Source organism: Paralichthys olivaceus, chromosome 13, assembly GCF_024713975.1.
Source record: "Paralichthys olivaceus isolate ysfri-2021 chromosome 13, ASM2471397v2, whole genome shotgun sequence".
Taxonomy (NCBI): domain Eukaryota; kingdom Metazoa; phylum Chordata; class Actinopteri; order Pleuronectiformes; family Paralichthyidae; genus Paralichthys; species Paralichthys olivaceus.
The window spans coordinates 16,408,193-16,435,123 of NC_091105.1; the positions used below are offsets into that span (position 1 = coordinate 16,408,193).

At 42.0% G+C, this 26,931-nt stretch overlaps 1 protein-coding gene across 2 annotated transcripts in view; it reads right to left on the minus strand.

Moving 5' to 3' along the window:
- The window catches only part of LOC109632081 (RNA-binding motif, single-stranded-interacting protein 3-like), a 118,701-nt gene extending 94,932 nt beyond the window's left edge, over positions 1 to 23,769 (minus strand). The window contains exon 1 of one of the 2 annotated variants that reach the window (XM_020091200.2): positions 22,519 to 23,769. In XM_020091200.2, coding sequence (XP_019946759.1) covers positions 22,519 to 22,593 — 75 coding nt within the window. In that variant the 5' untranslated portion in view covers positions 22,594 to 23,769. The remainder of the gene's footprint in view (positions 1 to 22,518) is intronic. The other variant, XM_020091198.2, reaches the window with a different exon arrangement.
- Between the last annotated feature and the right edge of the window lie 3,162 nt (positions 23,770 to 26,931).

The window sequence follows — 26,931 nt, forward strand, 5'->3', positions numbered from 1 at the left end:
CCAGGATGGGATCATTCATCAAATCAGAAGGAGACATGGTGTGCCCATTTGAAAAAAGCTAAATGCTGAACGGTGAGAGCAGCAGTCGATGTATTCACCGATCATAACCCAGACACCGTGTGCTTGAATTGATTTAAAGGCCTGATCAAATTACCTGGAAAAGGTTGAAAGTATCTATTACCGCCTAACATGCTTTTGCTATTGAGCACAGGGAGAAAAGAGGGGAAATGCAGCTGCATGGAACAACAATCCAGCCAAACTGTAACCTGGAGGCATGAAAAATACCTGAGTATTCAGCGAGGCAAAAACACATCTTAGACGAGAAATATCACAGTGAGCAGACGCCAAGAGGGGCGGAGGTGTCAACAGAAACCAATGTGCTTCACTGATAGAACACATCCCTTTCTTTCCTGCCATTCCTGCACTTTAGCCTCATGGAAAGACGGCTGCAACTTTGAGCACAATCAAAACATATTATAAAACTTTGGATTAAAATATTGAAACATTTACTGCCTTGTGGTTGTGTGCTTCTGTCCAAGTAGTTTGTTGCAGATTAGTTCATATAATAGTTTAATTCGCTCAAACAATACCATGAATATAAATCCTTATATAGTGTGTTTTTGTAATATAATGATGTATTTAGAAAATTTAGTTAACTTATCTTGTTAGGCTTTGTTGTTCTTGTTCTGCTGCATGTCTGATAATGTGAAGAGAATGGTAAATAGAGTGAAATTTATTTAGCACTCCTCTGGTCTTATTGAAAATAAGACCAAAAGGGCTTTACGGTACAAGCCATTCATACACATCTTTTTCTATCACACACACCATTCCCACCTGCTGGTACAGCTGTCAGGACCTGGAGATCGAACCGCTGACCTTTTGGTTATAGTGGACGACACTCTAGTGAAAGTCTTTGTGTGTGTTCACATGCTTAGCCTTTAAAGCTGAGAGCATCCATACAATCACCAGAGTTTCAAGGTGGGCACAATGTCCCCATTTAGTATCTGATCAACAATTGATTTGTGTTTTTGCAGAACATTATGATGTCTCCCTGATGATAATGTTTGCCCTTTAGGATATAAATTCTCATAATTTAATTATTTCATAATTTTCATCCTATTAGACACTCAGAATTAACATATTAATTTATGCAGTTGAAGTTATGCCCAAACACTTGTCTTGTGAGGTCTTAGTGACCTTGACTTTTGACTGAATTCTCATTAGTTTATCACAGAGTAAAAATTAGCTTTTTTAAAAATTTGAAAATGTATACATTTCAAGAAATTCCCTGAAAGCGTTACGGAGATTTCACATTCTCTAGAATTAGACGGACCAGGCACAGCTGTAGACAACGTGGAAACATAAAATTGATGATCCTTCAGATGTTGTACAAGGACAAATGTATGGCACGGTAAAAGAAAAGGCACTGCAGAGAATAAAAACCGAAGCAAATACTGTAAATGCACAGGTTGACAGAAGGGAGGCACGTATGGCAAATGTAAAGAAAAGCTGTAGAGGAGACGACAGGAGAAAAGCAGAGGAGGGAAGGAAGGCCACCAGAGAGGTCACTTCTGCTGTTAATAATTCATCCTTTAAAAAAACAGTGTGAGGCTTTAATTGGTGCTGTGGATTAATCCTGAAACACACATACACATACACCTCAGGGAGCCTCTCAGCAGCTGTGCTCCAGCTAAATTGGCTACAGTGCAGTGGCGGCAGCAGCAGCGAGTCCCCTCCAGGTACAACACAGTCAGCCAATACAGCAGCAGCAGGCCTGCCAACCACGTCTCATGAATCTGGGTGTGACACTTCTCAGCTTCTATCTGTCTCACGCTCGCTGTCATGCTCTCAGAAGAAATCAGAACGACAGGACTCGAGTCCCCCGGCTCGGTCGTTAGCTTCGTAAAAAGCTCGGCTCACTTCAGTTGTAATCTGCATTTAGCCGAGGAAGACACTGGGAGCTTTATGCGTGACTTGGATTAAAGTCATTTATTTGGTGATTTTAGGCTTGACTGTGTGAAGAGGAAAATGACAGGTCGTGAATTTGCCTTTTCGGGAAGAGTCATTAGCCATGTGATAATCTCATAATCACAATTGTGTCCAATTTTTTATTATGTACCCTTTTCCATTTAAAGCCCTTTTGTTGTTTAGAATGTACACTAATCACTGTGGAAAATGACAATGTTCTGCTCATTATTTGGAAAATAGTTTTAAATGTGAGCTTCAACAGGAATTGTGTGTACTGCAACAAATAATTTAGATGTAAGTGCAATGCATTTCTCATTAACAAAGCGTGTCTATTGAATGTTTCAGTACAGACACGTCTAAACTGCACACAACTGTGTGTTGAAGTCTATCATTTGTGTTTGGAGTTGTGTCCTCTATGAAAGAATGAAAATGTCCAAATCCAAATGTCCAAGTCAATTGCTGCGGACGCTCTCTGGAGTTCCTCCTGCCAGCCCCCTGGTAACAACTTGCGGTAAATGTCTGAATGAACCCATGTGAGAATACAGCAAGACATTATCAGAATGAGTCAATGCGAGTGAGGGGGAGTGTTGATGATGTTTTAAACACACAATGGACTCAAACCTGCAAAAGAAAAAAGAAAACCAATATCTCAAGAATGACAATTAGGTGTCATACACGGAGAAAACGCAGCCAAAAGATAGCAACTAAGAAGGACAACAAGATTTGACAGCTAATGAAGGCCAACGACAAAAAATGTGATTTCCATACTGGAATTTATAAGTTGTTTATAAAATTCCTGCATGCTGCATCAGCCCTCACCTGAACGCTCCAGAGATTTTTCTGTTATGCAAGTCTGACCAGAGAATTCCTGCCGCATTCTTCACATCTCAAGAACCATTTACAGTTTCTCAATTAATCGAGGTAAAGTTAAAACCCTGAGGAGGACAAATGTGGACATGATCTTCTTTTCACACGTTTATTAGTTTATATCGTTTCCCAATACTCATATTTATTGCCATTAAACACCCTACTTTGCTCGGGCAAACGAAAAGACCAAACCATGATAAATGTCACGCAAACGTTTCATTATTTATCTCTTCCTGCCTTCTTAAGCGGCGTCCATGCAGCTGTAGGAGCTCTGGCAGCATTGCATCTTTTGCTGAAGGTTGATGAACACGTCTACCACCCCCATACCTTATCCTCACACATCAGCTCTGTGGGTGAGATAAGCACTGTGGCCTTCAGCTCCTCCAAAGAGGGGAAACCTTGCTATCTGCGTCATATCGCCTCATAGATTCTACCTTTACATGTAAATCGAGATATGATGTCCAGCTTTTATTATGCTTAACTATTATTAACTTTGGGTGATTTTTGTAGGGGTTTAATTTTTTTGTTTTCATTTTCTCATTTATTTGCTAAAATATATCTTTGGGTCTCAACAGAGAATCATTTATATTAATTAATGTGTACCTTTATAAATGTTTTTTCCTAACTTCTGTCTCTGAGTCAGGGAGTAATATTGCAGCTAAAACTGTCCTCAGGTAATGAAGATCTTCTGTTTCTTAATTTTCTTTGGTAAATTATTAGACATTTGTTCTCATGAATAATCCTGTGGGCATGAAACTCACTTTCTTTGAAGCCTTGTGCATATCTGCAGCTATATGTCACAAATGGACAGCTCACAAGTGTGACACATTGTGATCCACTTAGACCAGACTCAGAGGTGGTGTGGGCCACATATGTCCCTCATTCACCCACTCAAATCACATAAACTGGTTCTGTCCATTGTGTTTAATCATTTTAAAAGCCTACAGATATATATTACCAGTGTGTTCAAAATCTTGGGTGATTTGGTATGCATGGAACACACTGAGAGCCAGAGTCAAGGTGAGTTTGAATTGTAAAGTTTTCTTAGGAAGGTTCCTAACTGAGTGAAATTACCCTGCAGTATTTCAGCAACTGCCATAATAAGAGCCATATGAATACTCTACATGATAAGGAAAGGAGCTTTAATGCTCATTGCCTTTAGCATAAGAAATACAGGAACCATCCTTATGAAAGGAAAGGAGAAAATGCCATCCCACAATTCAATGTGGCAGAATTTAAAGCTGATGTCCGAGTGAGACACTTCGCAGTTTCTGCTGACTTTATCCGCCTGACCTCTTAGTATAAAGAAATCCAGGAGAAGTCGATGTGAGAACACAGCAGGGGATTGCCGCGTGTCAGTGGCGGGGGTTTGATGACATTTTTAACATGTGACAGACGCAAAAATGATTAAAGAAAACAAATATTTCCCAGTGAAAAAGCAGTGACAGACACGTAGAAGACACCGACAAAGATGTCAAGAAAGTTTGTGGTGATAGGAGCTGACGACGGTGTTGGGGTGCTGTTAACAAAATCACATGATCTACTCAGCTGAGTTAATACGTTACTTCCTGCCCTGTCTGCTGCAAACTCTGGGTAAAATCTGTAGCCAATTCTCCGGGTTTTACCCGGAGGATGTCTGAAAATGGCTTAAGTGGAGTCAGATTTTCTCTGCATGACTTCATAAAGTTTTCCATCAGGTCAAGAAATAGCAGTAAGGAAGGGATTATTATTTTGACTGCCAGACCACAGCCTGGGGTGGATTGTTTTGTTCTTCTTTCAATTCCAGAAGCAAAATGCACAGGAAATGCATTGCTGCCTCCCGTCTGTGAAAACAAACCAAAAATCGATTTGCTCTTTGCAAACGATGTACATGTTTAATTGTATAAAGCAGGGAAGTGTTATTGATTACAAATTGTCACGAGAGACTCATTCTGATACCAGGTGTGAACTGATATATTTACTGTCCACTTGACCAGATCACCAAAGACACACGTTAATGTCAGGTATGAACGTGGGTCCATGCTGTCAAATGGAAATGCTTTATGAAGCACTTTTACACAGGCTAAAGGAAGAACATGTTATATGTCAAATACACACCACTCAGCTAGCAAAATGATTGTATTGACTGTCGCCTGCACCACCTCTCAGGAAAACATCAATCTGTCTCTGCAGTTCATGCCATGTTCAATCTGTGAATCAGAGGTAATTAACAGTTCCTTTTTTTCATTTGGGATGCTGTGACAGCATGCGGTTACTGGGGTTTACCCATACCCCCCCCCCCTTTGTGCCACCTCAGAGTCTGCATTATTGTGAATTGCATTTTCACCTTGAGAATTAGATTTCCAAAGTGAGATAAAAACTAGTCGGAGAGTTGCTGCGGTCCAAAATCACCCAGACAGCGAGGTTATCAGGCAGACCCCAGCAGCATGAGAATACATAGTGTCTCCCAAATCCGATTGTACCATGAAATGTCACAGCACATTAGCGACAAGAGGGATTACCCCTCCTTGAAAGTAAAAGAGGGAGGGGGGGGTATTGAAGGAAGATCGAGAGACAGAGTTAGGAGAGTTTTACACACGGAGCCTCTGGAAAGTGTAAACATGTGAGTGCATGGAGTAATCATCCTCTGTCATATATTTGTATATCCTAAACTTCCACAAACTTTATCTCCACTTCTCCCTCTCTCCTCTGTCCTCATCCACTTCCTCTTCTCCTTTTGTGCCACTGGTCAAGATAATCTCTAGATCTTAATTTGGCTATGTTTATGAATTATGTACACACACACACACACACACACAGAGCTTATCAGAGCTTATCTATGGCTGGGAAGTTGAGCTAGTTTGGCAGAAGGAGAATAACAGCTTGTGGCTGTACTATGGAAGAAAGCGAGAGTCTGTCTCTGCTGCTTTGTCTCTGTTTTTCCTCTCGACTTTGTCAGGCCCATTTCCTCTTCTGTCTGTATTCGTCACTCAATCTGTGATTCTGCAGCACTTCCTGTCTCTTACAGGCTGTAAAAAAATGTTTTACAGTCTTTCACCTTTTGCATCTTTTAAGAGTTCTAGTCCAACTTCATTTTCTCCAACGTGATCATGCCTTACATCCATTCAACCATTAACTATACATCATATGAGCTTTGAGGGTCGTGGCAGGTTAGCTGGAGCCGATCCCAGCTGCCACACCCTGGACAGGTTGCCAGCGAGTCACAGGGCCCACACAGAGAAAAACAACCATTCACTCTCACATTCACATCCACAGTTAACTAAGACTCTCCAAAACCCAATCTGTATGTCAGTGGACTGAAGGAGAGGAAGCTGGAGTACCTGAGGAAAACTCCTCCAGGCAATGGAGAGAACATGCAAACTCCACACAGAAAGCGAAGTGGGACCTTCCACTGATTAAATACGATAATAATAATAAAGACTTTAATTTGTATAGCGCCTTTTAAGGGACCAAAGAACGCATTACATATTTAGTGTATATTTATATACATATGCTTCCTTGGGAAAGAAATCCATAAGCAAAAAAAAAAAAAGTTTAAAATTTAGTATTATGGCACCCTGGCAATAGAAAGCTCCGGCAGTATATATTTCAGAGAGCTGTGAAAGGCGTTGAGAGTAATTACAGTGACTGTAGGGGATATACAGTATGATCCAGGATTGGAAGAGGCATATGGATTTGAAGAAAGTTCAATTTTTCAGTGTACAAAGGCAAGCGACTCTGCTGGGCCCAAATGAATGAGGAGGGGATTCCTCCTAGTACTGAGATCTTTGATCCAAACAACTCTCCTCTTATGGGCTTATTTCAAAAGCTCCTCATATTTTCCTCTGGTCCCCATGCTCCCCCTCTCCCTGCCTTATCTGTGCCTTTTTGTCCCCTCTCACTCTGATCCACTCCTTTATTTCCTGTCCTCCTCCTCTGCTGTTGTGTTTTTAACTTTTCTTTGACCCACCCTGAACAAACCCATGGATGAACAAACCACCCAGCACCGACTGCAACCGACACCACCTGGGTCTGCTCCACTTCAGTGTCTTTGAGGATATGAGTTGAGCTTAAGGCTCATGTGGGGGAGTCCACAGTGTCACTGTGTAATGTCCATCATCCTCCCCCTCTTTTGTACACAGTGTACTGTGTGCACACGGAGGTCCATCTGTGAGAGGAGTGCAGCTGCATGTGGTAAGAGAATAATAATGTTATTTTCAGCTGTATGTTCCTCTACCTGCCCCTTAACTTAACCATCAAACCTAATTTTAGAAGCAGATTTGTTTCTGGACAGTCGCAGAACCCCATATCATCTATCCATTAATGGAATACATTGACTTTTTGAATATAATCCTTTGGATCAATTTACTGCAGCGCAATAAGAAGATTGGTTGCAGTGTTTCACCTCTGTCTGCTTAGTATTTAATCCACTGTGGTGTTTCTGTGATAATAATCCAAAATTTCATCAGCATGCAACCCACAAAACTCTTGCAAAATAAACTCCTAAAATATTTGAGGAGGAAGGGGAAGCACATTTCAGTACTATAAATCTGTCAGACTGAAAAAATAATATCATCAGGGCACATCTGCATTCTGCTTTCATTCTCTCCAGAACAAAACTTGATCTGCAGTTATTTTATGCCTCGCATGCAGGTGGATCTCCCACCGAACTGAAGTGAATGTCCCTCAAATCATTGATTTCTTCTTGAGAGAGACTGGGAGGACTGAGATAGACCTCTGCTGAGAGGATAATTCAAGGGTTGGTATAGGTAAGAGTGCTACAGTTAGTATTTTCTGTCACAGCGGTGCACTGAATGCTCCTCCTGTTGTACTCAGAGCTTCCACTTCATCTAATCTAGCAGTTGACAGTTGCTGTGTTTGTGTGTGTGTGTGTGTGTGTGTGTGTGTGTGTGTGTGTATACATTATTGTATTGCAAATACAAATACTCACAGTACATCTCATGTATGCCTGCAGATGCACATGCATGAGTTTTTGAAGTGTGAGTATCAATTTTAGGTGATTTGTAAAAAACAAAAAAAACATCATAAGAGGTTGTTCAAAGTGAAGGAAAAGAAAATCATACTTTCTTGATAAGAGGAAAGAGTGGGCTTGGAGTAAAATGAATGGGATTGTACATACTTAAATATTTGAGAGCACGCATTTGCTTCTACTGCAGCCTATCTATGTAACACTTGAATCTGCGCAGATTAAATGATGTAACAGGATTCATTTGAAGAAGACACCACTGCTGGTGCCTGCGACCACTTGATTTGATTTTCATAAAAAAATGTTTACCCAGAATTTCCCATAAAAATAATATCTGTGTTTGTTTTGTACTAGTGCAGTGCCTGTTCTAAATCTGCCTATAAAAGTGACCTGCAGCCAAGTAAAGACAGCTGCACCACCGCTGCTGCACAAAGAGCTGTTCACCTGTTTATTCAAAGTTCAGTGGAGCTCGACTCAGTACGCAGAGCCCTGAACTGAAGAGTCAGTTGTTGCCATTGCTGTGAATGCGCCGTCACTTATGTTGATGAGTCCCAGCCGCCGTTAGTCTCCTGCTTATATAGTTTATAAATATATAGATATATAGCTTGTCCAGATCGCACCAAACTAAACACCGCACTTCCTTGAGCCCTTAACAATACACATACTAAGTGTGAACGTGATGTGGTTGTTAAGATATGAGAGCCACAGAGATTTCTGGAATTAGGAGATCGATATTTCAGCCATTGACAACCCATGTCACAATAACACAAACAAGGGACAAAACAAAATGACAACGGGAAGAAGAGATAAAGAACGAATTACAGAGGAACACCAAGACTATAAGTTTAAAGAATGAAGTGATGTTGAGTGGGAGGGTTTTGGGAAAACCAGAGCAGCTCAGCCAACATCGTAGTGTTAGAGTGAGTCAGTCCGTCACCCATGAGTCATAGTTCAACCCCCAAACAATACAAATGACAGCAGGAACCCTCAGAAACACCCACAGCCACAAAAATGCAGAATTCTAGAACAATGTCAGACTTTAACATGAAAGTCTTCTTAATGTACTGCCCTGATGTCCCGTAGTACGTACTGCATAAAGAACATCTTTATGTACAAAGTACATTTTAATGCACTCCAACGTGGCATCCAAGAGCATAGACACATATACACACGTACTAACTACGCACAAATCCATTCATTAGCTATGCACTGTGTACACAACCAGACAGTGGAGCATGGGAACACAAACATGCAGACATATATGCACATGGAGATACTTCCTCCAAGGCTCTTAATTATTCATACAGGAAGATAAATCAATGAAAAATGCAGATTGTGCTGTAGCACATATTGCAGACAAATGTCTCTTGTGTCTCTTGTGTCTCTTCCGATGCTGCAGCGCGGTGGTGAGGATCACAGAACATAGGCTAAAAAGTAAATTACAATGGATTGATATGAAGCTGTGGGTTCTGTTAACTCAAAGTTTGCTGTTGGCAGAGTGTGATTCCAGACTCCTACACACTCAGCTGTGTCTTTAGCACAGTTTTTTTTTTTTTTTTAATAAAGCCCCAATGATTGTTAAACCTCCCTCACAGATAATAAGTGAACTTCTGCTGCAGAAAGATGGAATGCACACTTAATATTGGAGAGAGCAACAGGACAGATGACTTTGCAAATTTTACAAAGCGCCGGTGCCACTTTTGAAGCCATTATTTTGTCACTTCAAGTTACATAAAGCACAACTCGAGCATTTAAAACCATTTAATTTATGTTATTTTTACCTTCACCTGTCAGTCTCCTGACACGTGGGGGGACTAACATGGAAAGACAGTTCTGCCAGGGTCTCAGCCAATGTGCTGTTATTGTTGGAGACTACCTTTCCTTTGAACAGTGGGGAGTCTGGGTGGGGGGGCGGGGGCTCGAATATGCAGTAATTCAACCTCCTACTGACAGAAATGGCAAAGTTACGAGTTTATTATAAGGAGTAAAGATGAAAAACAGTAGCAAAGTCTGTTATCTATTTCCCATCTCCTCACCGAGATAAAAAAAAGATACACTCAGTAGAATTGCAAAGATGTCAGAAGAGTGATTAGTGTTCTCAGTGCTGTTATAGTGGCTGCGTTTGCTCAGCTAATCTGCTGCTTTATGGTACAGCTGCACCAATATCAGCAGCAGGGTAACCGCATCCAACAGTTGCACACGCGAACCCTATTTGAACGTCCTCAACTACAAGCCTCTCAGACACACACATGCCCAGTACAAAGTGCACTGAAAGGCCAGGCAGTACAGCATGCCTCAGTAGTGTGTGCCAGCCTAATCTAGTCGGGCTTTATATCCCATCTCCTCCCTCAACTTCCACCTAAATCAACACTTCACTGTGAGCTACAAAGCGAGTCTGCACCCTCCACACACGTGCACACACTTTATTTCTCTTCCTTCATTGTTAGTTTCTGTTTACGTCTCACTTTGGCACCCGCACCTCATCATTCGGCATCTCAAGCAGAAACACACACACTCGTTCGCGGGCACGGACACTCGCACGCCAAAACTTCGACACACAACACACATTTTCATTCCACTCTGAAAAAAGGCTGGTAGTCTCCGAGGAGAGCCGGTAGTGTGAATGAATAGATGCTGAATGTGCCTTAACAATCTGTGCCCAGTCAGCTGCGTTGGCCATCGCCCAGGCTGAGAGTTGGTACCCCAGCAAATAATATTCCACTGAACAAATGCATGACTATACTGGCTGGCATTATAGATGTCTCCCTGATCTGATTAAATCAGCAAGTCCTCATACCTGAACAAAAAAGATGTCGGACAAGCCAGTGTTTAAAATAGACAACACACTATTCTGACCCGTCAGCTGTTTAGGTACTGGGTCGTAGTAAGGAAAAGAACTTGTAAGAACAAGCAGCTGGAGGAAATCATGCACTTCTCCCTGAGAGGTTTTGCGGCTATGAAAGGTCATTACATATATAGTGAGGATTGCTACGGAGCCCCACTCAGTCAAATATTTATAGAGCTCAACAGCATGGTTCCGGATGTAAAAATCTCATTCTGTATAGAGAGAGCCATTATATTGTAACCACCCAAACCCCAAGCTAAGAGACAGTAAAACAAGGTTATATACTTACTGTAAGTAGAACCAACGGGTCCATAAGACATCAACTGTGTTTCAGGAAAGAAAAAACTTGTTTTATTTGCTGTGCCATAGGAGACATACAAACTACATAATCCTCAGGAGTAGTAGCTCTGATGGGTGGAGCTCGCTGTTAACATGATAATGTTCACCAAAACCGTGAAAGCATGTCAGCAACGATTGGATCGTTCAGTGTTACATTACGATTACCAAAAAGCAACCAGGATTTCCCTTTCTAATATACTGTCGTTTTTTTTTAAATTCAGTAAAAGATTCCAAAGAGGTGAGATTCACCTCAAGTCAGCTCACAGTGTTAATGTTGGGGGGTATGTGTAGTTTCTTTACTCTCAAAACAATTCTATGCACAGTCTTTTATCTTTGACTTTTTTCCGTGATTCAATTTTGTTTATTTCTCGGAATGTTTTATGGTCTTGTTGCTGGTTGACCTGTTTCCCAGCTTTGGATTTTATTAGGGTTTTATGAAATGTCAATGGAGAAGATGAATGGGACATTTACTTCCTGGAGTCCCAAAAGCGGAAGGCCAACAGGAAACAACTTAAACCATGTTTTTGTTTATAGGTTTCAGTGGCTTCATTCATAAATGTCAAGGTGAAATGTCACAAACACCAGTCCAGCCTGAAAACGGACACAGCATGGCGATTTGGTTGGTGTGATACTATCTTTAGAAAATCACTGGCATGTGAGTAAGCACACACACTCTTTCACACACACACACACACACACACACACACACACGCACACACACACACAGAGAGGGAAATATAAACAGCTTATTTTCAAGTGTCATTAGTGACCATTCACTTTGGATGTGCTCCGTGCAATCAGCAACAGCCTATATTTGGACTGCCCTAAACACGCATGCCTGTGCCCACTCACACACACTCACACGTACACACACACATCACACACAGTTACGCAGACAGCTCTGATAAAAGCATGAGAGCTACAAAAAGTAATTTGACTGGGGCCCAACAAAAAGGAGTGTTTTCACAGGATAATCCCCGGCTGGGACTGCAGGGGCTCTGTGTGTGTGAGAATGTGTGTGTGTTTGTTTGTGTGTGTGTACCATAACCCTGGAGAGTGGGTGTCTATGTTTGTGTGTTTAGACTTGTGCAATTTGTGTGGGATCAAGCTGAGTAGGGAGGGTTTTATTCAGGATTTCATTAGCAGGGAATAGGAGATGTTTGGCCTGGTCAGCCAACTCTGGCTCGGGGACAAGAGTGTGTCTGTAACCCAGCTAAACTGTCTGTAAGGGCAAACACTGAGGCAGTTTTATAGAGTTTAACTGTGTTGCTTTATATGTTCCCCTGAGACTGTGAAAGGAAGAGTGCAGAGGTTGAGCTCCAGAGTTTGTTCACACTTGGAGCCTCCTACTGTGAGACACTGGAGGATCGTGAAACTGCGGTTGAATATTTTCCTGGGGTTGGAAAATGATCACTTCTCAGGAATACATCATTCTTTTCTAGAGAAACTTTTCACTCTCCATCATTTTTGCTATTAGTCACTAATTCTAATGAGAGCATGTGGTACCATGTCAATAACATAAAATTATAGAAGTAATAAAAAACTCCCTTTTTAACTACATTAGCACTCAGTAGAACCCATACCTCTACCAAGGCCTTATCTTGCAATGTTTACCACACCCAAGGAAATCTGTTAACCCTGCCAACTAAAAAACTAATAAACAAAGGGACGGGTCAAAACATAACTTTCTTGGCTGAGGTAAAAATACACAATATCAAGCACACAGAATATTGATCTTCTATTGTTTGAACTATGGTGAACTATCCCTCTAAAGTTTTGGACCTGTACCACATTCTGCATTTGATGCTCATGTGTGAAACTATGTCAAATGTTCTGCTAATTTAATCTTTGCATTACAGATCTTTGCACTTTTATGAAAACTTGGTGGCCACTTTCAGTCCGCACTGTGCGTTTGGCTCCAGCAAACACAAATACATGTGTCCTGATGTCCTGCAGCTATTTGGCCCAGAAAATCCTTTGGTGAGAGATCCCCTGCAAATACTAGGATCTAATTTGGTGGGCTTTAACTTTGATGGGTGCTTTAAGGTTTACCATAAGTGAAAGAAAAGTAAATATGTGAAATACAGAGATGAAGTGATGAGCTCTGTGTTATTTTACCAGGTGCAGCCTAACTCTTACCCTATGAGCTGCAGCTGGATTTATAGTTGACATAAAGGGCTACAGGACTATATTGCCGCTGATAACTACAGTGTGAGTTTTGACTTATAGCTCATGGCCACATTTTACCCGTTGACAGCACTGTCACAACACTAGACGGATGTATTCATTACAAATGTAATTAAAGATGTATGCTTTAATTATATTCTCTGCATTAGCAGTGTTTGCATTATTTTACCTCGTGAAGCACTCGACACTGGAAAAGTCCACTTTGTTTCATTAATACATGAGACCTTGATAGAAACAAGCAATGGTGGGGAGCAGAACGTTTGTAGTGGAAATGGCTTTGCAAGATGTATGCTCCTGAAAAGGAAAAGTTAACAGAGCTTTTTTTTTCAAACCCAGTTCTTGTCGTGGTATGTTTTTTTTGGTTGTGGAGCTCTGCCAAAGCATCAGCTCCTGTAAACTCTCTGACCCTATATAGTCATTACCTCCACCAGGGAGGATATGTCTTCGCCCCTTGTTTGTTTATTTGTTTGATTTTCAGCAGGATTACACAAAAAAACTACTCAACAGATTTCCTTGAAACTTTTAGGTTGGATGGTACATTTTGGCAGACAAACGGGCAGATCAAAAGATTTTTCCTCGCTTTTTTAAACATTTGTTAACATAAGATTGCATGAGATAATTTGCAGGAGAACAGTAGTCTACATTGATCCTGAAAATCACATTTCGGGGACTGATATCTAAGAGTGCATGTAATTTGGCGCTGATCGGAATCAAAGTCTGGATTGAGTAGATTTAATATAGTTTCATAGAGCAGTAGGTTTTTTCATTATCTGTAGGGTAACAAATGAAACCTGTGACTACCACCAACTTGTAGCTGCAGTAATGTGGATTCATTTGGTTTGTATTTTTATCAACCTGTCATTTTTCCAAAATGGAGCTGATCTGCATTGTTTTGTTGGCTTAGCTATAAGGCCTTGGCAGAGGTATGAACTCTACTGCATGCCATTCTAGTTTTTATATGAATCATTAGTACTGGATATCTATGTCAATTAACAGCAATTTTGTTAAGATATTCTGAGTTAGGGACAAAGACATACTAGCAAATAAACGACCAAAAGACCATAATGTATGAGTGAAATAGAACAGTAGATTTATACAGACTTGGAGTCAGACCTGTGCTTACTGATGAGAGTGGAACAAACCTTTAGGGGTTTGTGTCTCCAAATCCACGAGTGATTACAGCTACTTGAAAGAAATTCTTCCATTGAATGAAGCAAAGGTTAACCAGTGGAGTCATTTTCTCCAAGTCAGACTCTTTGCTAAGAGTATCACAGCCCTTTCACTTTCTCCTCTTTCCACAAATGGCTGCATTCAACAGGTCCATTTCTTCAGATGAGTGTTGAAAAAGCCTTCTGTGAAATGTAAGGGAACTGAAGTATCTGAAGAAATGAAGGTAAAAGACAGAATTACTGGAATGACTGAAAGTTCACAGAATCTAACCACGCAAAAAGGATCCAGGGGGGGGAATTTCCCTTAAACGTGCTTCTCCTGCACCGCTATGAGACAAGAATAGATAAAGTAACAACAGAATAGATAAAGGAGGCAAGCAAGATTGAGAAAGTAATAGAAAGAGAAGAGAGAGGGGGAGAGAGAGATAGAGGGAAAGCAACAGCTAAGTAGTATAAGGAACAACATGGAGGAAAATCCCCTAGGCCATTCTTTCAATTATCTCTGAGGTCCCTGATGGAGGGATCACCCGCCCAACAACGCAGAAAACCCCTCATACCTCACCCCGTCACAGTCTCACCAGAGAGTTCACACAGTGAATAAAGAAGGAGAAACGTGCACACCGAAATGCCAACATCAAAAGTAATGGTGGCATTTAATGCCCAAAATACATGGAAATTATGGTCATGTGTTGTAGATGAATATGATTTCATTCTATAAACATATTTGATCTGTGAACACAAAGTATTTTCACATTTTTCCTTGTTAAGCAAATAAAATGTCAGTTTTATTATTGATTTTTTAAAATGTATTATACTTTTATAAGACCCTGAATATAAAAAGAAGTAATGAAAACTAATGAACAAAATCGCATAACAAACTGAACTAATTAAATGTATTCTGCATAAATAAACAGCTGTTTATAATAGATTATGTATTTGATCAGTGGGCTCAATTTCAAAATATCAAGAAACAACAGAAGCATCTCAATTACAATTATTTATTTGGATCTATGTGTGTGTAATTTAAAGAGGGAGCTATTGAAATTGTCAGAATATGTGACAGCACTGATGGTGAAATGAGTTTAGAACAATATAAGCTCATTTGAGGTGCAGTAGGCGAACCATGTCCCATGGCCACTTTCTGTGTTAACAGCTTAACATGACAATTTCATGGGACAATGGGTTTGATATAAAAAGACCTTCCCCACACCAAACACACACACACACACAAACACACACACACACACACACACACACACACACACACACACACACACACACACACACACACACACACACACACAAACAGGAAATATGCAGATAACAATGACTGACACATGAACTAGAATCCCAACACGTTTCAAAACATCTATGTTCATGTGCAATGTGTGTCCAGCCATTTAGTGTAAAAGTAAAAGTGGTATTAGACTGCTGGGCCACAAGGACACTGAAAAAAAATCTATGATGCCTGAATCGATCAAATCAATCTCTTGGACCTTTTATCTTGAATATCAAGTACATGTACTTAAATATCAACATTTCCGATACTGTATTCTGTCAACCTTGGAACATTGTCTGAACATTTTGTAGTTTATGTATCTTTGAAGACCATAGAAGATATAGATACTGAGAATTAGGAAATGTTGACAGATTCTGCTTCTTTCTCCGGAAACTAGATCAGCCTCATAGCCAGGGGGCATGCCCTCTGCGCTGAATCACACACACACACACACACACACACAGTCCAAATAGCTAACAGCGAGAGGTTGTGCTCCTAGTCTTTCTCTTTTCATTCCACCACCAACTCTTGGTCAGACACTTAGCACAACGTTTTAAAAGCCACCACACTGAGCTTTAGATCTCAGAGTGGTGACATCAGTGTGAGTCTTGGGCACCTCTCAAGCCCACAGCGTTTCACTTGCGGCCTCATGGAAGTAAATTTAGCCCTAAAAATGATTTGCCAAAACATCTGCGCACTTACTGGAACTATGTTTGCTGCCAGAAAATATTAGATAATTGGACATTTGATCAGGAAGTGTAGGGGACTATTGGAGCCCTCAGCAATTTCCGTGGTGCAGCTGTTTGAGGTAGAGGGCTCTGACAGGAGCTTTTAAGAGGCAGAGAATCCATTAGACAAGGGTCGCTACAAAGTGGCCAACTATTAAAAATGCAGCAGCACCATTATTCCCTGACCCAGCCAACAACTCTGTCTTCCTCACTGCATCACTCTTTATTTCCCTTTGGATCGCTATCTCTTTTTTTCCCTTCGCCTTTCCAGCCATCTGTTCTCTTTTAAAAAATATATATCACACTATACTCTCCTTCATCCCTTTTTTTTCAACTATCCTCCTTTCTCTCTCCCTCCTCCACATATTTTTCTATTAGAAAACTGGCAGGGGTGAGCCTCTCTCACCCCTCTGTGCATGCGCTGACCTGCTGAAGCTTTTTTCACTCCAATGCAACAGCAGTGAGGCACTGGTCAGCGTCCGCTACTGTACTGGGACGAGAATAGAACAGCCCACGGAGAATAATAAATGGACATATATGGGTGGTTAGGAGAGTCCCTTTTAAGCAGTAAAAACTACCCATGCCTGGCAAACTGAACAGATGGTAGGAGAGAGGAAGAGAGAGCCCAGAACACAGTGGGAGAGAGGCAGGAAAAGAGGCAGAGCAAAAGCAGGGAGATGGCTGGGTATGGGGCATTAGAAGAAGGCAACATAAGGCATTCTCTATTCTCTACACTGGCATACGATGCTATCAAGAGCAGAGCAGAGGCCCAAACAGAGGAAAAGGGGTCCTAAAGAACAAGCACACGAGAATACTGTGGGTTGTAAAAGGGAGGCAGATGTGTGAGGAGAAACAGGACACGAAGATAATGCTGGGCTATAACACCTATAACCTCTGTTTTCATTTCACACTACACACACACTCTTCAGTTACGTGTGCGTTATGTGTGCTGCATAATTTATGGAGACTTTTTGTGCTCAGATAAAGTACTTTATGTTTGACAGGAGGAGGAATAGAAGCTTGGAAGGAAACAAGAACGTGAAGATGGTAAAAAAAGATCAGTGTATGTGTAAATTAATGTTTTCTCTTTTTATTTACACATGTTATCTCCATGCTGTGTGCGTGTCACCCCCTGCTTTCAAGATATTTACTCATCACAGCACAGCCAACCACTGACCACATTGATTTAGTGCAAAATAGAGAGTAATTGAATGTGAAAACTCATTTTTGATGGAATGGAATATTCTATTTAGATGTCCGGGCGTGTCCGCATGTGTCATTACTTTGATATCAACTGAATGCTGTTTCTCATTACCCTAATTAAAGCTCCTCGTGTGCCGCTGAGCATATTAGCACACTGATCTGCAGCGAAACTACGGATCGGCTGGTTGATGATGTGTCTTTTTCTCCCCCTCAGCCTCTCTCTCATCTCACTCTTAATGATTATTATCAAAGATTCAGATCCTCAGTCAATCATCATCAGAAGCTAAAAAGATCTATATATATACTTATACTTAGAAGTATATATATAGATATATACATCGATATCTATATATACTTAGTTTAACTAGGTTTAACTGTTCAACTAAATTAAAATACAATGCATTCCTGTTTATAATGGGCTGTTTGCTCGCCCTGTGGTAATGCTGGTTGCAGCTTTCTTTCTGAAACGATTTCTGGAATTATTCAATAAAAGATAATAACATCAATAAATATGTGGTACAAGGGAGTAATTAGATGCAAGGTCAAACCTAAATATTAATATGTGACTTTTCCGCTTTCTAAAAGGCAACTTGTCAGATTTTGTTGTCACTTTGATGCCACATTTCTCCCCAAACCCGCAGGATAAAACTCACAAAGTCACAGCAACGATCACAAGCTTTGATCTTTTTGTTTTGCACTTTGATTTGGTCCAGTTAGAGATTTCACCAATGTTTGTTTCCTGCAAAATGTAAGAAGATGAGTAAATCATCGCCTCTGAGCAACACAACGGGCATAAGCAATATGCCAGCTGAAACCAGCTCAAGGGGGCAATTAAGAAAATCGTAAACATTGATTGTACTCGTGGAGGATGGATTTGAGCTGAGGCTTTTCCCTGCAGCTATACCTGCTGGTTACATTTTAACAAATCACACAGAGAACGCAACAATGCAGATGAGCGTTAACATTAAACCTCCACCCAATCCCCTCAAACCCTCTTTACATCCATGATAAAGAGCTCACATAAGAGGGCATACTGTCCCTCCCTGACCCCTGCTAATGCACACTAACTGTATCTACGGCCCATTATGGAGGCAAAGCAAGAGCAATGCTCTGTTTAATAGCCTCACATACTCATGTCATCTGCCTTAAGTATTGTTAGTTTAAGCTCGTCATTTCATAACAGCCTTTATGTAAAGCTGGTGCATGTGTGCATGACTGTGTCTGTTTAAAGACTGCTAATGTACAGCAGTGATGGCAGCACGCACGCACACACACACACATACACACACACGCACACACGCGCACACACACACAGATGATTTCCACAGAAGAGCCTCAACTCTGAGAGAGAGAGGTGGAAAGTGTCAGGAGCTTAAAAGACACCGCACAATAAACACAACTACAAACTCTGTCCGCTTTTGTCCATTGTACAAAAAGGGCCTGAAAAACATCTACACACCTACATTCACACCCACAAACATTTACACACAACTGCATGTGCACCTACACAAGCACTCTCACACACACATATGTCATATTTGAAGTCAGAGAGCAGCACGAGCAGATCAAACACGAGATTGTTGTCAAGGCCCATATAGATGTATGACTGAGCTATTTTATGGGGCCTCTTACACTCACATACACACACATGCACACACACACACACACACACATTTCTTCTGGGACCCAGAGAGCTTTAATGACAACAAGCTGCACTAAGAAGGGGTAAGGCAGGAGAGTCAGTGTTCAGAGGCCACACACATAATACAGATTCTCTCTCTCTCTCTCTCTCACACACACACACACACACACACACACATACAGACACACACACAGACATGAGGCTACTCATCTGCACTCATACACACAAAAGAGAGCGGATAAATTCAGTTCATGCTCGCACATGCATTGGCAGGCAAAGTTACAGGCTCATACACATTCACGGATGAAAAGCTGACATACAGATGCAGGTTTTTTAATATATAGATGGATATGCGAACACACACACACACACACACACACACACACACACACACAGAGCCGAGAGGGAACACTGGGGAAGGTAGGATCCAATTTGATTTGACCTTGACAGCACAGAGGTAGGGAGAGATGGAGGGAGGGCTGGATGGAGTGTAAGGAATGAAGTGATGGTCTGGGCCAGATGCCTGTTGCAGATACTTGAGAGAAATGAGATGACCTTTAACTGATGGAGATAAATCATAGGACAAGAGACAGAAGTGTGACATGGGGACATCTGTAAGCATAAAACTACTTGACATGTATGAAATGCTGATGTTAATCTTACATACATGTGCATGAACATTTATTCTGTGATAAACCTTAAATCATACATTTTGTTAGTTGCACATGCATCACAGACAAAGAACTTCTGCTTCCTCATTATTGCTTCAATGTGGAGAACGTTTTAAATAAAGAAAATATTTCTTTCAAGTATAAATCTGCAGTGTTAATAGAAAATAAATTATGAAAATGGTGCCAGCAACACTGGCTGTCAAAGTTTCTTTAAAGCATAATTCATCTGAAGAATAAAATGTTTCAAGAAGATACATTTGCAGTGCTGTCATTTTAATTCATCATTCTGAGGGAAGAAAATCTAATACACACAAAAAAAAAAAATTCACCATGACAATTACCATAAGTCTTTGAATTTTATTTTAGGAAAAGGAAACTTAGAGGCACCATGGTTTAAATTTTTTAAGTGTAAGACATGCATTTACTCTCACAGATTAGCAAACAAAAAGGCGTGCTTATCGCCGCAGATGCTGTTTATTACGAACAAATTGCAGATGTGCGTTAACAAACAGTTCCCAGCTTCTGTTTGTTCGTCTTGGAGCACATTCCTAAAAACATCAGGCAGCCCCCAGATGTGGATGTGTGCAGTTCTGAGATCAGCAGATAAGTGGGTAATGTCGACAAGCTGCAAAAACAATCTGCACATAACATCTGCAAATGAATCACGCAGCTAATTGGAAATATTAATTTAATTTTCTAAACTAAAGCTGAAAATCTTCAGTAATAAATGTGTTTAAGTCACTTTTGCAGAATAACAGATTGTAGTCAGTGACCGTGCTCCATTACTTTGATGAGTATCTCCAGATAAAATTCCAGACCTCTGTCTGATTTACTTCATGGTAAATAAACTGCACTTATGTAGTGCTTTTCCAGTCCTTTAAACTAGGAGTCACAATCACCCAATCTCAGTGCTATATATATATATATATATATATATATATATATATACACACAAACACTTGATGGATCACATCACAAACAGCCGTCAGGGGCAATTTAGGGTTCAGTGTCTTGCCCAAGGACACTACAACACACGGACCGTAGGAGTGGAGGATCCAACCTTCCCATGAGAGGACGACCTCTTTCTACCTCTGCAGCTGCCTCACCCTCACCACTGCTCCTTCTCCACCGCCTCTCACAAGTGCAGCAATCGTCGTAAAGTGACATTATCCCCCAACTTGCGGTGGTGGGGTATGTGTCATAAAAAGTTAACAAGCAGTGAAAACATCTTCAATATGGAACCATTTTTAGCAGAGAAATGAAAGCGGGCCCAACATCCACTAGTAATCATTTCTTTGTTCTCTTTAACGGTAACAGCTTCTTTCAACATGACACATTTAATAGTGATTGTCTTTTAAATGTTATTTTTAGAATGTTCTGTCTTTTTTAGTCAGTGGTTTTGAAATTACGAGAGATATTTATACTTGGGTTTGGGTGCTATTGCTGTAATATCCTCCCTACACTGTATTATTTTTACTGATTGTATTGTACCAGATGTGCTCTTTCCTCTGTGCTCACAACTAAATAACCCAGATTGGCCTCTAAGTGAAAACTTGATTGAAGCTACTCCACAAATGTGTAGTAGATTTGTCAGTTTCTCTGACTCCACATTCACACTAGATGTTTTGCTCTTGGCCTGCAAAGGCATCGTGCAGTTCATCATCAGTTTGGCTCAAGGTTCAACATATTAGAGTAGAGCAATCATTCCTTTACCTGCTCTTCCCACACCGTGTCCGCCCGATAGCGTGATCTCTCCATTCTCGCAGCATCCCACTCCTTCACCTTTATCTGTGCTTCTCCCTCCATCTCTCTCTTTTGCCAACTGACATATACACATTTACTAAATATTGAAGCAAACCTGCCAAACCTTCACATTTACTATCACAGAAAAAAACAACAATGGATCAGGGCAAACAAAGGGAATGACAGACCCGGGTGATACAATGCAGGAGGGATTGATCAGGCCTGGGTAATCCATTTTCCTCTTGGTTGTGGTGGACTCAGACAGAGAAATATCTTGTGTGTGTCAGTATATGAGCATCTGCGGGTGCATGCTATGTGTGAGTAAGTATTGGACTGAAACAGAACAAAGACCACAAACTGGGCTCAGGCTTCTTGGTAATCGGAGACGTATATCAGGTTCCATCAATCACAAACATGCTGTGACAGGCTGAGGAAGGCCGGTGAATGGAAGGCGTGGAGTGCGGGGGGTGTGGGGGTTGGCGCAAGAGCGGGAGAGGGACAAAGTCAGAGAGAAAACAAGAGCTGAGGGGAGGGTGGGCCTCATGCCCTGAACTTGAACTTGGAGCTGGTGAGGTCGGAGATAGAAGGATGGGGTCAAGCGTTCAGTCTGGATGGAAAAAGGAAACAAGACAGCTGAGTGACACCAATATCCCCCCGCTCGGAGACGGATACGGAAGAGGGGGGACATGGGGCCATTTAGCAAGCTGTCTTCTGAGGCAATGTCAACATCTATCTCTGCAATTTGTACCCAAACTGTGTAAATTCTGGCTGTTCTGGAACTCGTAGGGATAAAAATAGAAGAGCGGCAGATATCGAGAACAGTTTAAAGATGAAATAATACTGTGAGTTCAAACCACACAAACACTTTGCATTTGAGGCATAAAATAGGTCAACCCGGCTGACCATCTTACCTTGGTCTGGAGATAGTGGGGGTAGTAGTAGGTGTAGTGGGGGTACATTGGCTGCTGCTCCAAACGTTTTCCCATGTAGCTGGAATCCAAATGAAGGTCCTCGAGGCTGGAGATAGAAGCGTGCAGGTGGGATACGATCACTCCAAAAGGGCTGGCCTGGATCCTTTAGACGACTGTTTCCAAGAGTCAGAGGATGCAGAGGGAGAACGCTCTCTTGCTGAGGTGTGTAAAAAAACGCGAAGAGGAGGGGAAGGATGGAAGGAGAGATAGTACTTGGGATGTTAGTCTGTCTACTCGTCTGGGAGGTCACAGGGGAACCTCACAAAATCATCCTTCTCCTGGGTCTGGAAGAAGAGACAGAGAATCTCGAGAGGCAGCAGAAAAAAAAGGGGATCTGGAGGGAAGATGTGAGAGGATAGCAGACTTGATGCAGGAAACAATAGGAGAGATTTGATAGCAGGATGGAGAGAGGGTAAAAGGAGAGGGAAGAAGAAAAAGAGGATGATGTGGAGGAGGAGGAAGGAAGGAATGGATGGGATTCCTTTGCCGGTTCCTTGCACTCTCCGATCTAAAAAAAATCAGACTCACTTCTTCTCTCCTGCCCTGAACATGCCCCTTCAATTTGCTTTCCAGTCTCTCCTTCTCTCTCTTTCTGTGTATCCGCTTCCCCTGTCTCGTTCTTCCTCTCTGTCACACACAGACACCAGACGAGACCCTGATCCCACCGGGAGCTTGGCTGAATCCTGGAGAACACACGCTGTCCTCTGCTCTATTCTCACAAGACAGTGGAATCAGCGATGAACTCACACATGGATGGAGGAGAGGATGAGGAGGAGGAGGAGGAGGAGGAAAGAGGGTGGTCTGGAGCTGAAGCTGTGACTGCCTTTTTTCTCACTCTCTCTCTCTCTCTCACTCCCTCCCTCTTTTGTTAAGCTCTGGGGATAGATAGGTAGATATCGCTGGAGCCCGGCGTGGAGGATGAGCAAAAGAGAAAAAGGCTCGGCAAAAAGTCCTCTTGCTCAGGAAGAAGCAGACAGCCTTATCCTGAGGAAAATCCCTTCTGATCCACAAGGTGCCTCCTCCAACTCTCTTTTCTTCTCTTCTCCTCCCTCTGCGATCCCTCTCTTTCTTCTCCAGCTCTCTCCCTGACGGCTTGCTTCCCACTGTGCCTGGCAGCCGTCACTGAGTGTGTGTGTGTGTGTGGTATGTGTGTGACTGTGCATGTAACTGAGAGGGGAGTGTGTGTGTGTGTGGCTGTTGCCGTCTGCTCCACTGTGCGTGCTGAGGAATAGAGGGGCTCGGCTTCAGCGCAGCAACGCTCCTCCCTCCCTCTCTCTTTTCCTCGCTCTGTCTGCCTCGCTCGCCCTCTGTGTTTTTCATGGAACTATAGAACAGTGGGAGTGGTTGGTCCTGCCCTCGTTCAAGCCCTGGGGTGACTCTGAGTGTGTGTATGTGTGTGAGAGAGAGACAGAGATGGGCTGTTCTTTCTGGCAGCAGGGTGGAGGTGGGGAGGGAGTGTAAAGAGCAAGAGCTGGAGTAAAGGGTGAGAAGAGGATACACATGGAGAAGAATTTGGAAACAGAGAGGCCCCCCTACTGGCATTCTGTAAGGGCAGCAAAGACACATTTTCCATGATAAAAGTCTCAGGATTCCTTAAACTGAGCTCTTGATGTTCCATTTGATCTGAACTATAATACAACATCGTGCAATCGGATTATATTCCAAACAAACACACATGCATACAGATCGGAATGACGCTCCGAAATTTGTGTCTGAACGCTTGACTGCACACCGTGATGCTCCATTCACACATGCCCAGTGAAGGGCCCCAAGGGCCCAATGTAGAGTGTATGTAGCGTGGCGGTTAGGTGGCACAGTGACCCACTGACACAGTGCTGCCTGTTATGTGATGTAACCAGGTTTAAGTAGTGCTCTTACATAAGCACAGTGAGCCAGGCATGAAAAGACTTCTCTGCCCTCTGACTGCAGCTGTGCGTGTGTGTGGGGAAAGAGACAAGGGTTGGCAGACAAAGCAAGTTCACTGCAGTGGAAAAAGGGGCACGGGAACAGAATGCAAACACAGAACAGAACCTCCTCCAAGATAAGGGCTTCACTTCTCGTGGGCAATTAAAACTACTTTGCAGACCGTGATGCAAAAACGCATCACGGTCTTTGAGCTATTGTGCGCCCGTCTGAGGGTTTTCTGTCACTGTGCCCGTGTGTGTGTGTGTGTCTGCATTTTTCACAGCATTCTTCTGTCAGCTTATACAATACACACTAATGATATGTTTGGCTCAGAGGTATACTTAACGACAAAACATCTTCCAGTGCAGCATATAGAGGGCTGTTGTGTGACATTAACAAAGCAAACAGCGTAGAGTTAGGTCAGGTGCCTGCAACACATTGTCTCGCGGGGACGTCTCAAAGTTCTCAAAGAGGATTTTGACAATTCTGCTTGTTCCACCACTCAACAACAAAACCATCAAATGTATTTGATCAGATTGGGATGAAGCAGAAGAAATAAGAAGCAAGAACAGAAATTAAACTTTCACCAACTCTTGAAAAATAGCAGGAGTATTCTTAGTTAGAATCCATGGAGATACATGCTGCACAGCATCAGGAGAATACGTTCCCTTCTCACTCAGAAGGCGGCACAGGTTGTGGTCCAGGCTCTGGTCATCTCACCCCTAAACTACTGTAACTCCCTCCTGGCTGGTCTGCCTGCAAGTGCTATCCGACCTCTGCAGCTCATCCAGAAGTTGCAGCAGCTCGACTGATCGAACTTACCTAAGTTCTCTCACACTCCTCCGCTCCCCCTTCACTGGTTACCAGTGGCTGCCCACATCCCTTTGAAAACACTAGTACTTGCATACTGTGCTGTGAACAGATCGGGTCCAGTCTACTTCCAGGACATGGGCAAACCTTACACCCCCCAGCCTGTCCACTCTGCTCTGAATCTGCCAATCAGCTTGCTGCCCCCTCACTGCGAGCAAACCACTCAACAAAATCTCAACTGTTTCCTTTCCTGGCTCCTAAATGGTGGAACGAGCTCCCCATTGACATCAGGACAGCAGACAGTCTACACATCTTCTGCTGCAGAATAAAAAGACACATCTCTTCTGAGTACACCTTGGTGTGTTTCATTGCACTTATATGGCACTTACATGTAGCACTTGTAGTTTGGCTTTATTTTTAGGGAAATTGTACTTAATTGATTCTTGCTGTTCTGGGTTTGTCTTATTGTAAGTCACTTTGGATAAAAGCGTCAGCTAAATGAAATGAAATGTAATGTAATGTAATGAATCCCAGTTCAGCCTGGGTCCTCTCTGTGTAGAGTTGGCGTGTTCTCCCACAGTCCAAATACTTGGTTACTTGAAGACTACTAACCATAGGAGAGAATATGACTGTGACTGCGATTGGCTCCAGCTCCCACAATGACCCTCAAGAGGATAAGTGGTCTGAATGATGGATGGATAAACTTTGCTATAATACTCTGAGAACGACAGTGTTAACATTTCCACTAGAAAACAACTACGAAACTACAGATGTGTCCCCATAGTTTACCACCAGCTTGATTGGGTTTCCAATTAATCAATAGAATTTTTGGACTTAACTCTCCCCTTGTCTTACCTCACTGGTGTGTGAAGGCAGCTCTCACAGTCACAGTATAACAGCTACACCGTGCCTGGAGGCGAGCCTGGACTCCTCTCTGAGAATCCCTTTTTTCATTTTCATTTTATCTGTATTGTCTTGTTAGCTATGTGACACTAGTAAACCTATGTAATTGTCTATTTGTGTAAATATTGGTTATGTCTAATTAGGTGGTGTGCTGTTTTATTTGTATTTTGTTTCTTGCTGTTAATTACTGCAATGGTCACATTTCCCCATGGGAACAATTAAAGTTGCTTTACTCTGGATACGCTCTCTGATCTATTGTTCTTTGCTGTATATTTGCTGTAGTATAACCTTGAATTTTGCTGATGCAGTGCCAGTGGCTTTTACATGGATTTTAAAAGCCATCTGATGAACCTTGTAATAGAAAGTTTTATGATCATAATTACGGGTAACAGCAGCAGCAGCAGCAGCAGCAGCAGACATTTTCTTCCACCCAAAGGAGTGCAGGCAGGAAGTTAGTCATCAGGTAAATGGCTGTTCAGCCTACATCTGATACAGCGGAGTCAAAGCTGCTCTTGTAAGTGGAAGTCAAGAAGTGACTCAGCCAGGGCACATATCTGTGGCAGTCAGGTTGAAGCTATCAGTTGAAAAGAAGTTAAAATAAGCCCAAATATATCAGCATTAGTTAATCAATACGATTGAGAGAAAAAAAATGTTTCAATGTTTTTTATTGAAAATGTAATGTGAGATATTATTGTATTAAACACCAACCCAAACCATCATCTGGTGCAAGAGACA